Source organism: Colossoma macropomum, unplaced genomic scaffold, assembly GCF_904425465.1.
Source record: "Colossoma macropomum unplaced genomic scaffold, Colossoma_macropomum, whole genome shotgun sequence".
NCBI lineage: Eukaryota > Metazoa > Chordata > Actinopteri > Characiformes > Serrasalmidae > Colossoma > Colossoma macropomum.
In genome coordinates this window covers 34,871,440-34,889,838 of record NW_023494786.1, presented here as the reverse complement: position 1 = coordinate 34,889,838, position 18,399 = coordinate 34,871,440, and the positions used below count along the sequence as shown (strand labels likewise).

At 39.1% G+C, this 18,399-nt stretch overlaps 1 protein-coding gene across 1 annotated transcript in view; it reads left to right on the top strand.

The window, feature by feature from the left end:
* Positions 1 to 18,399, top strand: part of LOC118804780 (NACHT, LRR and PYD domains-containing protein 12-like) — a 40,715-nt gene that overhangs the window by 10,162 nt on the left and 12,154 nt on the right. The window contains exons 3-6 of the mRNA XM_036565426.1: positions 1,666 to 3,639; positions 14,306 to 14,479; positions 14,952 to 15,125; positions 15,816 to 15,989. Coding sequence (XP_036421319.1) covers positions 1,666 to 3,639; positions 14,306 to 14,479; positions 14,952 to 15,125; positions 15,816 to 15,989 — 2,496 coding nt within the window. The remainder of the gene's footprint in view (positions 1 to 1,665; positions 3,640 to 14,305; positions 14,480 to 14,951; positions 15,126 to 15,815; positions 15,990 to 18,399) is intronic.

The following is an 18,399-nucleotide window of genomic DNA, read 5'->3' as shown; positions in this document are numbered from 1 at the left end:
TGGTAGAACAATCCCTGCACAGATTAACAGACCTGCCCAGTCCAGTTGGTCATCCAGGTAGCCCCCAGGTACTTGGAGCACTGACCCTTCTGCACATGTTCTGTAGATGATGACTGGGTTCACTGTGCCATGTGCCAGAAATCCATGACCCCTTCCTTTGTCTTGAGGTAGTTATGTTCTAACTGCAGTTTGGGGGGAGGAGCATAGGCTGAAACCCCTTCTTCTTCTGCCCTATAAATTCCCATCCTCACCTTCCTGTGATGAAGTGTTCTCAATCCCCTCCGCCTCCCCATCTCCTCCCTGTTCCTCGGTCCTACATTAGTCCTACTGCAGCTACGAGGGTCCCGCCTTCCAGCTACAGACAGAAGCTGCTCAGAACTCCAGCCCAAGTTCTCAGAGTTCTCCCCCCCTCCCTCAATCAGTCTTCCCTCATACTACCACCACCATGTTGAAGGCAGGGTCTGAACTCACAAACTGATGTTAGCCTGTTCAAGTAGCCCATGATGATGCCCTTTGGAACTGGGGATTGATGGGAAATGGAGTAGTTATTGAGGAAACAGTTCAGTCAGTGTTCATCTGGGTTCTCTCCATATGATGAACATAGCAAGTTCCAGTGTGTCTCCTTCAGTCCAGCCTGCAGAGCCTCCTCATCCTGGTCTGTCCACTTTCTCAGAGTCCTGGTAGTAACAGGCAGCCAGTGAAGTGCAGGTTATGTTACCACATGTAATCATGTATTACAGTTATCACATGTAATAACAGAAAACTCCTGTAATTCCACTGGAGTACTTGGGGTCATCTATGAAAACATGCTTACATTCAGTTTAGGTATTAATATTATGTGCTTTGCCATTTGACTTGTGAACATTGGAAAAAATGTGAAAAGTCTGAGATTTTCTGTGTAAAGTGTAAAGAAACAATGTGTGTTTGTCAACCTTTAACCATGAATTACCATTAATTTCCACATGTACAGTATTTAAATCAAAGTTTTAACTGTTAGTGTGATATTACACTTGTCTAGGAATATTTGTTAGTTTTAGAAACTGACAGGAGAAATCAAGACTGGAACACCTGTAACATTAAGTCTGAAGCCTGAGGTAAACCAAAAGAAACATGTACTAACTGAAGTAGCTCAAATATAATACAATAAATGATCAGAAGATTATTATGGTTATGTAAATTATTGATGTCTGTCATTGTGTAACAGGCAGCCAGTGAAGTGCAGATTATCAGCCATCGTTAGTAAACAAATAACTCATGTAGTTCCACAGGAGAATGTGGGTCACCTATGAAACATGCTTACATGTAATTTAGGGCATTAATATTATGTGCAATGACAGTTTGTGCTGACTTGTGAACATTAGAAAAATGTGAAAAGTGTGATTTTTGTGTTAGTATAAAGAAAACAGTGCACATTTATTAACCTTTAACCATGAACAGCTACAGGAATTCCCACATGTACAATTTTTAAAAAGAGTTTAAACTATTAATGCTATATTACAGTTATCTAAGACTATTTAACATAAAGTTTGTCTGGGGAGCCTGAGGTAAACCAAAAGAAACATTTACTGAAGTAAAATTTTCAAATTTAGTATAATAAATTATTAGAAGATTATTATGGGTATTTGTATTAATGATGTTTGTGTTACTGTGTTTGGTCCTGATTAGGCAGCACTCCACACAAACACCACTGCAGATAAACACTCTAGCAGATATTCACCAACCAGTGGATGATGTTCTACACAGAGTCTTAGAGAGACACAAAACCAGCATGAAGAACAAGTACGAGAGCTTATTTGAGGGAATCAGAACAGAAGAGAATAAAACCCTCCTGAACAGGATTTACACTCAGCTCTACATCATAGAGGGAGAGAGTGAAGGAGTGAATGAAGAACATGAGGTTCTACAGATGGAGAAAACATCCAGGAGACGCTTACAAGACTCTCCAATCAACTGCTTAGACATCTTTAAACCTCTACAGGGTCCTGAAGGAGAAACACTAGAAGAGACCATCAGAGCTGTGAAGGCTGACAGACTCAGACACAGAGAAGGAGAAGATAACAGACCAGAAGAGCCAGAGCTCAGAGCTGCTCTGACTAAAGGCATCGCTGGAATTGGAAAAACTGTCTCTGTGCAGAAGTTCATTCTGGACTGGGCTGAAGGAAAAGCCAATCAGGATGTGGAGCTCATGTTTGTGCTGCCGTTCCGGGAGCTGAACCTGATTAAAGATGATCAATACAGTCTTCATGGACTTCTGTGTGACTTCCATCCTGAGCTCAAAGATCTGGACCCAGAGATTTATGATCAGATCAAAGCTGTGTTTATATTTGATGGTCTGGATGAAAGCAGAATTCCACTGAACTTTGACCAGTGTGAGAAAGCATCTGACATCACCATGACATCATCAGTGGGTGTGTTGATGACCAACCTCATCAAAGGAGAGCTGCTTCCCTCTGCTCTGATCTGGATCACCTCCCGACCAGCAGCAGCCAATCAGATCCCTCCTAAATACATCAACCGTGTGACCGAAATTCAGGGATTCAGTGACCCACAGAAGGAGGAGTACTTCAGGAAGAGGATCAGTGATGAAGACCAAGCCCAGAGAATCATCTCCCACATTAAGACAGTGAGGAGCCTCCACATCATGTGCCACATTCCAGTCTTCTGCTGGATCTCAGCCACTGTTCTTCAGAGAATCATGAAACAGTGTCATACAGAAATCCCTAAAACTCTGACTGAAATGTACTCACACTTCCTGATCACTCAGACCAACATGAAGAACGAGAAGTATGAGGAGGAAGACGAGAGAGACCCAAAGAACCTGCTGGAGTCCAACAGAACCGTTCTTCTGAAACTGGCTGAACTGGCTTTCAAACAGCTGATGAAGAGCAATGTGATGTTCTATGAAGAGGACCTGAGAGAGAGCAGCATTGATGTCACTGAGGCCTCAGTGTATTCTGGGATTTTCACTGAGATCTTTAGGGAGGAATGTGTGCTTCACCAGAGGAAGGTCTACTGCTTTGTTCATCTGAGCTTTCAGGAGTTCCTGGCTGCTCTTTATGTGTTTCACTGCTATGAGAACAAAAACATGGAGGAACTGGAGATACTTAAACCACTGTACAGTGAGTGGTCTGAGAATGATCCACTGGATGAGGTTCTGATGGGAGCAGTGAATAAAGCTGTAGAGAGTCAGAATGGACACCTGGATCTTTTTCTCCGTTTCCTGCTGGGCGTCTCACTCAAGTCCAATCAGAGACACCTACAGGGTCTACTGACCCCAACACAGAGCAGCTCAGAGAGAACCAGAGAGCACATCAAGAGATTAATCAAAGGAGAAGATGATAGTGATGATGATGGTGATGATGATGATGAACAATTTCCCTTCTCCACTGAGAGGTCCATCAATCTGTTCCTCTGTCTGTCTGAAATGAATGACCAGTCTCTCTCCAGAGAGATTCAGGAGTTTCTAAAATTAGAGAGACACTCAGAGGTGAATCTCTCTCCTGGACAGTGTTCAGCACTAGCCTGCATGCTCCTGACCTCAGAGGAGGTTCTGGATGAGCTGGACCTGAAGAAATACAACACATCAGAGGAGGGTTATAGGAGACTGATCCCAGCTCTGACTGTCTGCAGGAAAGCTCGGTGAGTGTTACATCTACATTAATACAGCAGATTAATATCTGATTATTGATGATTGATTAGGGCTGAACATGTTAGATTTTCAGTTCAGACAATTAAAAATAAATTTTATTTATTATAGTTTGTTATTATGAAGTACTGCTTTGCCACTTTGTTAGAAACCCCTATGTTTGGAGTTAGGACTGAATGATATATTGTCAGTATAGACTGTGGTACACTGTGATATTGACATTGTGATAGAGCTCTTCAGTTTTAGGAACAATAAGCATGAGCTTAAAATTACACTAAATATTTCAACATTTTCATAAAAGTACATGTAACTGAGTAAATTCAATAAACAGTGTTAAACAATAGCTAATTTAGATGGTTTTATCTAGAATCAACAATTATATATAATTAAACCAAGGCTCATTTACATGACCTTGAATTTTGCACATTAACAGTAAATAGAATTTTATAATAAAGTTCAAGTGATATTACTCTAAATGTCAACACTTTAATTCCATCTGTGGAGAATTACACAGGAGGAGATGAGTTTATATGACATTAGAATGAGCTCGAGCGGATTACTTAACTGAACCTCTTATTCCCCAGGGTTTATTTTGGTTTGTCCATCTGAATTTGCATGACCAAATCACAAGACACATTATTCAGTAACTGTGTGAAATAAATGTAAATTATTATTTTTTATTTACAGTATTTATTTACTTTTTGTAAAAGTTCCCCTCAAATTAACAGAACATGTGTTTTATGATCCCACATATTGCTATATGCTTACAATTTACTGCTGAAAGCCAAAAATCTTAGACGCTCTTTGTATTATTTTATAAAAATAATGTTTACAGAGCAGATCACTGAAGAGACGCCATCTGTTTATAGTTTATAGCCCAGATTGAGTTCAGCTTCTTTTATTATAAAGGTTTTAAAATTACATCACCATCTATTTGACTGTAAAGAAGACAGTTACAGCCTCATATGACCCCCACCTTTAGAATGTAGCTTATGAAATATGAAAGTTATGAAGAATATGATGAAGTTAATCTTACATTCTCCACTTTTCCTAATAAAAGACCTCAAATTATAAAACATTCAGATGAACCCCATTCAGTGACGTTTCTCATGTTGAACACTTTGACTGTGTTACATAAAAGAACTCATTTCAGATTTCTAACTCTTTCAGTGAATGAACAGTTATTGAAGTCCGAGCAGTAAAACTGGGCAGTAGGCAGTTAAAATTAGGCAGCAAAGTCTCTCTTGGACTGAAATGAACCAGTTAGCGTTTAGCGTCGTCTGACACAAACACACACAATTCACTCTTATTTCAGTGCAGCTTCTCTCAACTGTCCAATACTAAAGACCTGAGAAATGGAAGCTCCGACTAGCAGCTTCAGTGTTTGAGCCACCAGATCCAGAATCTAATTAGGAGTCAGAGAACTCTGACCTACCTGAGAGTCGGCTTCGTTCACCTCAGTCTGATACAGACCTGTCATTTTTCTTCCTATTTATGCAAATTAGCAACCATTACAGTGTTAGCAGAGGGACCCGCTAAGTACAGCTTTAGTTTTATATTGTTTGTAGTTAGTAGTAAGAAACCACTAGTAACGCCCCCTTCTGGAGTAAAACTGGGGGAACAGGTTCTCCAGTTGCTCCATAGACCACTGTAGTCTGTAGTCGCCGCCATGTTCTTATGCCCATATTAGGAACTACAGGCCTAAGCTCCATTTCTGTATGGCCAGAATGAATAGGGTTTTCGAAAAATCGCCTCTAGCGCCCCCTGTGTTAAATAAAAATGTTCAGAACCCGATACGTTCTGTCCTGTGAACATTCTTCTCCTGAATATCACTGGATCCTCTGAATTACGAGGTCGTTAAAGAGTTGAAATATGAATATTTCTACATGTGAGCTAAAGCTACTGCGCACTGAATTCACGTCATTAGACTGACAGCCTCCTTAATCAGGTTATCACCCCCTGATAAACTGATTTAGGTGATCAGAATATCATAATTATTATTTTAATGCTGGTAACATTTTTCTGAGGACGTTTTCTCAGGACATTCGCCAGCTTTTTGTTGGACTTTTCCCGTTCCACCTTAAATGGTGCAGCAGTCGCGTTCTGAACGGCTGCGCCATTTAAGGTGGAACGGGAAAATTCGAACAAGCGGCCGGTGAAAAAGAAGCTGACTCAGCTTCATGGAGGGTTGAAAGGCCTGATATGAGGAGGTTTCTCTATTTCTGCTGAACAGCTCAGTAACATTAACTTATTTTTGCTGCTTCACAGAGTCGACAGGTCAGTATTTTGTCTCGTTTGCTTATGTTTGTGATAGCTAGTCACAGCTGCTGCACCATTTAAGGTGGAACGGGAACATTCAAACAAGAAGCTGCGAAAAAAAAGCTAAATTCAGCCTCGTAGTTTAACATGGGGAGTATTTTTGAATAGGAGTTTTAGTCTTTCAAAATATCCCACCTAGAGGTTTTATTTACAGGTATACCTCTAAATATGCACTACAGTAGAACATTTTGATCAGGTAGCACAGCTCGTCAGAGCAGCGCCACAGCCCACCTTGGTTTTGTGTAGCTTAGTGACATCAAATAGATGTGCAGTAGCTTTAGCTCACATGTAGCAATATTAGTATTATAGCTCTTAGATGACCTCGTAATTCAGGGGATCCAGTGTTATTCAGGAGAAAAATATACACAGGACAAAACATATCAGGCTTTGAACATTTTTCCGTTCCACCTTAAATGGCGCAGCCGTTCAGAACGCGACTGCTGCACCATTTAAGGTGGAATGTCAAGTCAAGTCAAGTCAAGTCAAGTCAAATTTATTTATATAGCGCCTTTTACAACAGATGTTGTCACAAAGCAGCTTTACAGAGAATTCGGGTCCACGCCCCCAGTGAGCAAGCCTTGGCGACAGTGGCAAGGAAAAACTCCCTCAGCAGGAGGAAGAAACCTTGAGAGGAACCAGACTCAAAAGGGGAACCCATCCTCCTCTGGTCGACACCGGATAAGAGGACAGACACAAAACAGTATAAGTGGATACAGTTTAACACCACTGTGCAGTGCGCCGGCCGCATCTCAGGTCAGACCCTCTTAGGACAGGCAGCCACTCAGCTCAGGGAAAGAGAGGGGGAGGGGGAAGGGGGGGGGTAGGGGGGAGGGGGGATGAGAGGGACATAGTTAGAAAAACAAATTAACCAAAGGCTCGACTAAACAGGTACGTTTTTAGCCTAGACTTAAAGATGGAGGCTGTGTCTGAGTCCCGAACACAGACTGGTGGGCTATTCCAAAGCTGGGGGGCTTTGTATGAAAAGGCTCCTCCCCCTGACGTAACTTTATTTATTCTGGGTACTAATAATGAGCAGCACCTTGTGATCTAAGTGGGCGTGTCGGTTGATAATAGGAAATAAGGTCACTGAGGTACTGAGGATCAAGGCCATTCAGAGCTTTATATGTCAGTAGAAGAATTTTGTACTCAATGCGGAATTTAACTGGCAACCAATGTAAGGTACACAAAATTGGGCTAATGTGGTCGAATTTCCTGGTTTTGCTGAGAACTCTGGCTGCAGCGTTCTGGACTAACTGAAGCTTGTTAAGGTTTTGGCTGGAACAACCAGAAAGCAGAGCGTTACAGTAATCTAACCTGGACGTGATAAAGGCGTGAACTAACGGGAAAAGTCCAACAAAAAGCTGGTGAATGTCCTGAGAAAATGTCTTCAGAAAAATGTTACCAGCATTAAATTAATAATTATGATATTCTGAGAGCCGAAATCAGTTTATCAGGGGGTGATAACCTGATTAAGGAGGCTGTCAGTCTAATGACGTGAATTCAGTGCACAGTAGCTTTAGCTCACTTGTAGCAATATTCATATTTCAACTCTTTAACAACCTCGTAATTCAGGGGATCCAGTGTTATTCGAGAAAGGAATGTTCACAGGACAGAACGTATCGGGTTCTGAACATTTTTATTTAACACAGGGGGCGCTAGAGGAGATTTTTCTAAAACCCTATTCATTCTGGCCATAGAGAAATGGAGCTCAGACCCAGAGTTCCTAATGGGCATAACGAGGACTACAGAATGACCACGACTACAGTGGACTGTTGTTCAGGTTCTGAACACCTACAGCTACACTGGGCAGATAACCTGAACTTTAATCTGGTCACTTAAAGTCTTGATGTCTGTCTGCAAGCTTTTATTAGCTATCATTTAAAAATACATTTGGTGTGATCAGTCAGTGTTATGAAAATAATGTGTTTTTTGATATTATGGTTTTGAAAACAGCATCAAATGTCAGAACTTTTTCAACTGTTGTGTCAAACTTTAAAAATCCAATATTGTGACAGAACTCAGAGAATTCATGCACCATAAGTGACCATCTTATATGTCTCATTTCAGCAGTGCTTTGGATTGTTTCAAACTGGTCTATTGTTTAATGGGACTGTCTGTGCAGATACAGTTCTATACAAAAGTCTAGGCACCCCTGGACAAATTACAAACCCAATTCCATAAAATGTTGTGACACAGTGTGAAATACCAATAACACAGAAAGCAGTGATGAGTGAATTCTGTTTGAACTGTTAAATTAAAAAATAGCCTAACAACGTTATTTTACCTCATGTTTTTCCTTCTGAGCTTATTTCAATTTGTTCAAAAAAGGCAGGTCTATCACTTTATTACATCACCTTTCCTTTTACCTGTATAAATAATTGTATGTGGACTGAAGACACAAACTAATCAGTTCTGAAAGTGGATTTTTTGCCATTCTATCATTATTCCAGTCTTCAGCTGTGCAGTCAGTGGAGCCTTTATTGTTGTATTTTGCTCTTCATAATGTGCCACACATTTTCAGTAAGAGACGGCAGGCCAGTCTAGAACCCTCACTCTCTGATTATGTAGTCATGCTGTTCTAACACATACAGCTTGTTTTTGACCTTGTTTTTAAAGCAAAGACATTTTTCTAAATTCCCTGAATCTTTTCATACTTTTACATTACACACCGTAGAGCGTGAAGTAGCTAAAATACAGATTTTAAACAGTTGAGTTATTTGCTGATGCATTTTTGGCAGTGTGGTGAACCTTCACCCTTCCTTGCTCATGCAGGACTAGACCTGTCCTGAATGCTTCTTTTATACTGAGCATGATTGCATCTCCTCTTTCTAACTTTTTTCAAAAGTTTGAAAGAGAATTCACCCCTGTCATAACTTTTTTGGAACGTGTTGCATCAACTTCAGAATGAGTTTATATTTACAAAAGACTATGAAGTTAATTGGATAAAACATTAAGGGTGTGTCCCAAAACCCAGTGAGCTCTCTTAGTAGCCATTGTCTACATAGGCAGCTGTCTAAGTAGGTAGCGTTCCAACCATCACTGAACCTTATAAGATAGATAAATGAGACACTCCAGTTAGACAGTGATGATGTCACTGCTTGTTCCCGCCCACTGCACACGACCAATGTTTACTGACCTCAGCCGTCAGAATCACCTCAGTGTTTAACCACCATGGATCCTGATCTGGTGGTTTATAAAGTGATTTAAATTGAATTTGCTCTGAATGAAGCAGCAGAATAGATGAAAGTTGTGGTCAGACACTGAAATTTAATAATTCGAGCACTACGTGAGGCTATTGACCAGCTAAAATTTACAAAGGTAAACTTTCCTTTAAGCACTTTGGGGGAAAAAACAACAGTAAACCCTTTCTCCACATCATCCAAGGTTCACCTAGCTGACAGTTAGATGAATAATGGGTTTTAAAACAGATACTGTTTTATTTGTTTTGAATATTGACATAGAGCATACACATTAATATATACATCATATAAAAATCTATATACACCACACACAACTGCAGATTAACCGGAAAGAACAATTATGCACACAAATATACAATTTAATAAATAAATATACAGTTAAACAGTCATTCACTAGCAATAAAACCATATATGCAGTTATATACAGTAATATTATTACAGTAATTGATTATGTAAGTAATTAATTAATTTGTAATGCATTTATATAAAAATTCATAGACATATGCTTTGACCAGTCACACCAGTCACACAAGTCCACCTCCTTGTATCTGCACTCATTGTCCACTTTATCAGCTCCACTGACCGTATAGTTTCACTGTGTAGTTCAGTTACAGAGTGTCGTCCATCTGTTTCTCTACGTTTTTAGCCCCATTTCTCATGAAATGAGGTGAATTCTCTCCGCATCCAAAAAGTGTAGAATTACGAATTGTCACACAGCCTCCGAAACCCCTTGTAGATTCGGACTCAATCTCCCAGAATCCTCTAGGAGATCACATGACTTCCGATCTTCCCGTAGGCGACAAGACTAAAACGGACTCAATATCCCAGGATCCTATGGGAAGTCACATGACATCTCACGTGACACTGCGCTCCTGTCAGCGCTCTATCTTTCCAGAGTATTGATGTGATTCACCTGTGTTATGTGTCATATAATATACTTAGTGTAGTATATAAGCCGGGCTTTAGCTTAGTGAAGTTGTGAAGTATTGTATCCAGTTTGCGATCTACTGAGCGTTTATTCTATTGTTGTGTATTTCATGTATGACCTTTGCTTATCGGTTTCTCATCTCTGCCCTTTTTGCTCTGCCCTTTGGATTTGGTTGCAATTGTCTCTGATTTTGGATTATGACCACTTGCCTGTACCTTCAACCACGCTACTGCTTTTCCCTTTTTGTATTGTTGCCTTGGCTGATCTTTGTCTTTTTAGTGTGCCTTCTGGATCTGAACTCTGCCTGGTTATCGACTACGACTTGGAACTCTGTTTCTACCAGTAAAGCCCTTTCTGTAAGTTACATCTGCGAGCGTCTTACTGTATTTGAAACCTTACACGAATCATGTAAAAGGTTCTGTGAGGCTGGAGAATCGTGCAGCTCTCTGATGTGTAGTTTGTGCTGTAGATGCTGCTGTGTTTGAATTAAAGCTCCTAGAGATCCTGAGCAGCTGCAGGCTGTATGTGATCATCAGGCAGAGTTCTGGATGTTTTATAGGCTTTTCCTGCTACAGTGCAGGATCCTACACATAGAACTCCCTACCAGCAGGCAGAGTGGTCCTTGGTGTTGGTTGTCTGTCCCACTTCTGGACGATGGAGACTTCAGTTCCTAAACTAAATGCTAAACTGTAATCTAACCTTTGAGTGAACTTGTAGAAATTGGAGTATATAGTATATAGTTATTTTAGAAATTGTGCTAAATAGCAATCTAGGATTATTCTTATTGTTTTCTATGAGAGAGGAGAGACAGGCTGAGTGTGCTGCAGTAAGCGCTCTTCTGTAGTCAATAAGGAAGTTATAGTCCACTTAGCATGATAGCTGGTGATGAACATTACCACTAAAGTGAATTTCATATGAGATTAGGCATTGATCTGAGACTGCTGTGATTAGGTAGTGATCTGAGACTGCTCTGCTCTGGGGGAGAATGGCTAAATGATCTATGTTTACACCAAAGGTATTTATGTTTGAAATAAACGCAAGTCTTTAAAAGAGAAATCCTTAATCTTTCAATTAATCTACTAATCTACTGTTAATCTTCAGCTCTGTATTGGAACTTACTTTGTATTTCTTTTTTAGGTTGTGCCACCTTTTCCTGTAGCCCCAATTCCAAAGGATAGTCCTATCAACAAGTAAACAAAGTAAAATTAGGACTTTTACTTTGTTAGAGAATAGGTAAAGAGATTAAAAGGTCCAGCATTATTCAACTAAAATTCTAACCAGATTAGGAAAAGTGCTTAACCACACAAGCAAACTACTTCTACTTCCTTTTAAGTAATGATTAGCTAATGTTACATTTTATACAATAACTGAATACGACTAACTCATTGGTGTCCAGTTGTATCTGCGGAGTAGGGCTGCAGGTTTTCATGATTATTTTTTTTTTTTTCTGATTCCTGTTTTTCCTGATCCTTTATAAAGGCTTTGATCACTGATCTGGTCCCTGAAACAGTGGAAAATGTTCTAAAATAAGAACCTCAAAATAAGAACCTCAGTAGGCAGCATATTTGAGGGGTCTAAGAATTGAGAACCTTGTTGTCGGGAGCACATGTTATGATGTAAAATGCTGTCCATGTAGAGAGATCACTGGGTTTTGAGACACACCCTAAATTTATTTTCCTTTTACTGTTTTTAATTAAACAAAAAGTGAATTTACAAATGATTTCCTTGGTTTATCTTCAATTCACATTCTGTTGGAACTTGTAATTCGGTTTGTACATATTTTGTTAATATATGAAGTGAATAGAAGTAAACAGTCTCTGTGCCAAACTATTTTTTTACATATTATTTGTCTGTGAAGTAAAAATAGACAACTTTGGCTGCAATCATCAAACGTTCTGAGAAAAATAAAGCAGCATTTGATGATGATAACTGTTACACAAAGGGGTGGATCTAGTATCCTTTGGGGTAGTATGGCAGCCAGTGGCTCAGGCAACACTGCACAGATAATGGAAGAATGGATTTCATTGAATATCAGTACATTTTGGTAGGAAATGAGTCATTTGTGAAATGGAAGCTGAAAAGCTGCTGGTGGCTGGTGCTGGATTCTACAACAGGACAGTGATCCAAAACACACCTTACAATCCATCATGAACTACTTTAAGAAACTGAGGCTGAACCTTTCGGAATGGCCTCACAGTCCAACTGGAACATCATTGAAAATCTGTGGGTAGATTTTAAACATGCAGTGCATGTAAGAAGAATCAAGAATATCACAGAACACAGTGTTCTGTAAGGAAAAGTGGGTGAAAATTTCCTATAATGTGAACAGAAAGACTCCTAGCTGGACAAAAAAAGAGATGAGATCTGCCAAAAGGGATTGTACTGAGTACTGACTTAATATAGAGTCCAAATTTTAAATATTCCACATTTACTATTTGCTTTTTTCTGTGTTTAGCATTAATCAAATATAAGGTAACTTTGAATTAGCAATATATTTTTAAATAGTTTGCTGTAGAGGTTGTATTTTAGTGTTTTTTCCACTTCAAAAATCAACAAAATATGCAATGTCCAAGGCTGTTATTGTGAAGTTACTGTGAAGCAAAAACATTCTATCCTTTTTTGATTTAACATTTTCATTTGAGACTGTTTTCCTAGTTTGTCTATATAAGGTCCTCTTTGTTTGTGATTTGTTGGAAAAAATTGCAACATCCTTCCAGTAAGGGCTGATTCCACAGGAGTGACATTAAATGATATTAATTAAATTAAATTTAATTAAATACTAATTGATTTAATATCAATTAAATTAAATTAAGTTACTATTTAGAGTATTTCTGTTTCACTGTTTGTAAAACACTAAACTCTCAAATTAGGTAAATATCTGATGAGTATACATTTTGACAGGTACATAATTACATATAAGCATACATAATCTGATCATGTCTTAAGTGAAAAGAATTTACTGCAACATATTGGTTGAACAAACTTTGGCATGATCTTACAGTTTAATGTTCAATTACCTTTTATTTGCTTAATCAAAATATTGAGAATAAAATAAAATGTGGCTTTTTAGTGAATCGACCAGAGTAATTTTTGTAAGAGCTCTTTTGATTCATTAGGCCTTAATGCACCTGAGGTGTGGATAATTCCATAGCATACTAAATTCTGAGTCCTTTAAACCCCTGAGGATCTTAAGCTAAAGATAATTGACTTGTACACAGCAAGAGAAGATTATAAAAGATATCTAAACACTTCCTGTTTGTAATTTTCACTGTTGAAAATGCCATTAAGAAAAAAACATTTAAAGTCAAGACAAGATTGGAAAGACCATGAAAAATAGTCAGGTACTCAGAGTAAAACCCCTACATCACTGCCAAGGACCTTACAGGAAGATTTGGCTGGAAAAGGTGATGCTAGTCCTCTGTGCAGTGTTATTGCACAAACATCATATACATGGAAGGGTCATTAGGAGGGTAATCAGAAACATAACTGTAATCTCGTTACAAAAGTCAGTGTCTGAAGTATGAAACACAACAGTTAGATAAAGCAGAGGCGTTATGGAATCAAATGCTGTTGTCTGATGAAGTAAAAATTGAACTCTCTACAATCACCAATCCATGTGTGGAACTAAATAAACAAATAAATTAAAGAAAATCTTGCTATCTGTTAAGCATTGGGTTGGCTGTTTTATGCTTTGTGGTTGTGTGTCAGCCAGTGCCAGAGCTTCAGAGCTGAACTAGTATGTTCTGATTCATGCTCAATATTTAATATTCATTTTACATGGTTCGCGTGGTTCATGGTTTTACATAGACTTCTACTGAATCTCTTCTCTACCCATCCTTGAAATATAAAAACACACGAAAACTATAAGGTGCTGCTGAAAAAAACATGGTATTCTTTTTCTCTTAATCTATTCAGGAATGCTTCTTTCAGTATATTGCAAGATCTGTTCTAATTTTAATTAGATCATATATTGGCTGACTTTTTGTGGCAGTTAACTTTTTTATGGTCCTAAACAGGAACTTCTACTTAGAGAGAAAAAACAGTAGCTGTGTTTTTTGTTTTAAATGGGATCACATGGATGAATAATCAAGCTATGAATATCTTGGGTACTTATTTCTGAAGGTAAAGTCAAAGTAGAATGCAGAGAGTAAAGTAATTCTATTACAGTTCTCCTAATTACACCATGTACTAAATTTATTCTGGCTTTTACAGACTAGCTGGGTGTGGTCTCACCACATATTTCAGTGAGAATCTATCATCAGCTCTACAATCTGTAAACTTGTCTCTGAAAGAGGTAGACCTGAGTAACAATGACTTGCAGGATTCAGGAGTGGAGCTGCTCTCTGCTGGACTGAAGAGCTCACACTGTAAACTGGAGATACTCAGGTGAGCTTTGTGTGACTTCAATTTTAATAAAAAAAATGACAGACTATAATAATATTCATTTCACAAGGTTTTAGACTTCTACTGAATGTCTTTCGCCATTCCTGAAATATAAAAACACACTAAAAGTATAGTGTACTGCTGAAAAAAAACATATTATTCTTTTTTTCTCTTTGTCTTTTCAGAATGCTTCTTTCAGTGAATTGCAAGATCTGTTCTAAGTTTAATTATATCATATATTGGCTGGATTGTTGTGGCAGTTAACTTTTTATGGTCCTAAACAGGAAGTTCTACTTAGAGAGAAAAAACAATAGCTGTGTTTATTGTTTTAAATGGGGTCACGTGGATGAATAATCAAGCTATGAATATCTTGTGTACTTATTTCTGAAAGACAAAGTAGAATATGGAGAGTAAAGTCATTCTATTACAGTTCCCCTTATTACATCATGTATTATATTTATTCTGGTATTTACAGACTAGCTTGGTGTGGTCTCACCACAAAGTCTGGTGAGAATCTATCATCAGCTCTACAATCTGTAAACTCGTCTCTGAAAGAAGTAGACCTGAGTAATAATGACCTTCAGGATTCAGGAGTGGAGCTGCTCTCTGCTGGACTGAAGAGCTTGCACTGTAAATTGGAGATACTCAGGTGAGCTTTGTGTGAATTAAATTTTAATAAAAAAGTCACAGGCTATAATAATATTCATTTCACATGGTTTTAGACTTATACTGAATATCTTTCTCTAGCCATCCCTGAAATATAAAAACACACTAAAAGTATAGAGTACTGCTGAAAAAAAAAACATGTTATTCTTTTTTCTCTTTGTCTTTTCAGAAATGATTCTTTCAGTAAATTGCAAGATCTGTTCTAAGTTTAATTATATCATATACTGGCTGACTTTTTGTGGCAGTTAACTTTTTTATGGTCCTAAACAGGAACTTCTACTTAGAGAGAAAAAACAATAGCTGTGTTTTCTGTTTTAAATGGGATCACATGGATGAATAATCAAGCTATGAATATCTTGTGTTCTTATTTCTGAAAGTAAAGTCAAAGTAGAATATGCAGTGTAAGGTAATCCTTTTTATTGCTCTGGTGAACTTCCTGTGAATAATTCTTGAATAGAAATAAGCTGATAAGGCACTATAAAATGTAAACATAAAATACTAACAGAATTCTTTAGGATATTTGAATTCTATTGTTTTTCTCACTCTAACCCAGACTGGAACATAAAAATACTCAAATAAAATGTATTTTATCTAAACAATATGATGTACCTGTTCTTTTTTTTTTTGTTATTTATGAATCCTTCTTTGACTACATTATAATGCCTGTTTGCAGACTGCACATCTGTAGTCTCGGTGCGAAAGCTTGTGAAAATCTGGGATCAGCTTTACAATCACCAAACTCCTCCCTGAGAGAGCTGGACCTCAGCAACAATGACTTGCAGGATTCAGGAGTGGAGCTGCTCTCTGCTGGACTGAGGAGTTCATTTTGCAAACTGGAGACACTTGGGTGAGTTTTCTGTGAATTCAGTCCTGAATGGAAAGAATCAATGACCTGGCAAAACATCATGTTTTCTGTTGTCTGTCTCTCTGTCCTTATTCCTGTAAAGAATGTGTAGTGAGTTGTCATGTCATGTTCTTTCTCATTTAATTCAGTCTGTTGTAATAAACTAGACTAACCACCACTACAAAATCAACACTATGTTTTTATATTCAGTTGTTTTGTCAGTTTTCTTGTTTCTATTAAGCTCATTGTAGTTACAAAAACATCAATGCAGTGGCTAGTATTTAGCATATGCTGTGATAGACTAATTAATGATCACAGACTACATGAAACAACTCTAAATTTAGCTGTATAGTAAAATGTTTTTGCACTGAAACTTATGCCTGCTCCACTTCTAAACTGAAGTAAATTTAAATATCTCCATGGTTTGATAATAATATCTTAAAATTAGAGGAAAACATTTCATGACACTCTTGCTAGCAAAAGAAAAGAAATAAATTTTCTAACGAAATAATTCACAAAGTATTTAAACCCACTTTGTTTAAACAGTCTTTAATTGTATTTTATATGATATTTCATTTCTATTTTACAAGGTACAAGATTTTCCTCAAAAATCTCTTGGAGGGGAGGTCCCAGAATATTTTTACAAGGTGTTGAAATATTTAAAGTGGGAACTATACCTCCCACATGAAGACTCCAACTATACCTCCTATACTTCCCACATGAAGACTCCAACTTCTCAATATTTTATATTGAGAAGTTGGAGTTTTGTACCACAAGCCCTGCACAATGTTTTTCAAAAAAAAAAGATCTCAACAGCATGGTCAGTGTGCTGCTATTGCAGTGTTGTGGTAAGCCTAGCAGCTTTAGCACATAGTGTTAGAAATTCAGCAGGAAGAGTCAGAAGACTGGATCTTCAGATCTCGAGTTTTATTCATATGTTTGCAGAGAATCATGCACAGATACAGCTTGATCATCAGTCGGTCACCAGTCTAATGAACCCACAGTCTGACATGGTTTAAGTAGAGATACTGAGGGTCAGAGGAGGGAGCAAATAAGGAGGAGAAGTACACTGAAACAGTGGTAACTGTTTGGAAGAAACCTGTAACTGATGGAAGAAACCTACTGATGCAGTTGGTATCACTGCTTATCTTCACTGTTTAGTTTTGACTTGTGGAAGGAATAAGAAATCGGTTTATGTTGGAACAGCAAACCAAAGATAATAATCCACTGTGTCGCTCTCACAAACTCATAGCCTAATCGCATATGTGTAATATAAAATATGATCAGGCCTCAACTTTAAACTTGGGATGAAAGTTCTAAGGTATAGGGTGTGGCATGTGTTTGGAGGCTTGTGGGTGTGGAGATACTTGAGAATACTGTGCTCCAATGTCTGTAGGCTGTCAGCTGTATTAGGAATGTATGGATCATCTGTCCTGTACTTTCTCTACTCATCAAGATAGACCAAGATTTTTTTGGGAGGCCCTGGATATGTATATAGTTTTGTAGTGAAATGTCTTGATGGGAAAGACAAAACAAATTGAAAACTTTTGATCACAAAAAATTATGAACAGGCCTGGACTAATAATACTTTTCAGGGGCTGCCACAGGGGGCACTAAATGATTTACACGTGACAGGGTTTATTCAGCTCCTCAGAAATTGCAGAAACTGTTCAGCTCTTGTGATGGGATCACCTGTCGTGTAATGCCCAATTTTAAACAGGAGACAGTGGCATGGGTGTTTCTAACCTTTACTTGAACGTGGCGGACAATAGAACTAGCAATAACATAAACGGAGTCCTGTGAAGAGCGCCGGGGCGCTGGGGCGGGCGGCGAGGCCCGGGGCGCTGGGGCAGGTGACGAGGTCCGGGGCGCTGGGGCGGGCGGCGGCGAGGAGGCCCGGGACGTAGGTGAGGGCGTATGCGGTGTACTGAGGGCGGCGAAACGGTTTCCGGAGGCGAAGATCGGCTGGGGCGGCGGTGTGGGTCTGCAGGGCCCTCTGCGGCGCTGGCGTTCCCAGGGACCATGCGGGGCTGGCGTGAGAACGGCGTCTCCCGGCGCGCGGAAAGACGACGCTGGCGCCACCACCGAGGGGGAAACTTCCCGGGCGGCTTCGAGCTTCGACTTCTGCCGAAGGAGCTCGTCCTGCTTCTTCAGTAGGGCGGTGATCTGCCGATCCAGCCGGGCCAACTCTGCGCTCAGGGTCTGGAGGGCGCGTTCCTGGGAGGACGCCATGGTGGATGGGCTGAGGGAATAACTGTGAGAGAGATAGAAAGAAAAAAGAGAGGGAGGAGACAAAAATAAGAAGGAGAGACGTGAGGGGGTTTGCGACCTGCTAACTGCAGAATTTTCAACTAATTTTCAAGTAAGGTTTGGACGCTGCTTGGTCTGAAGTTCTAAGGTGTGCTGCTCTCTG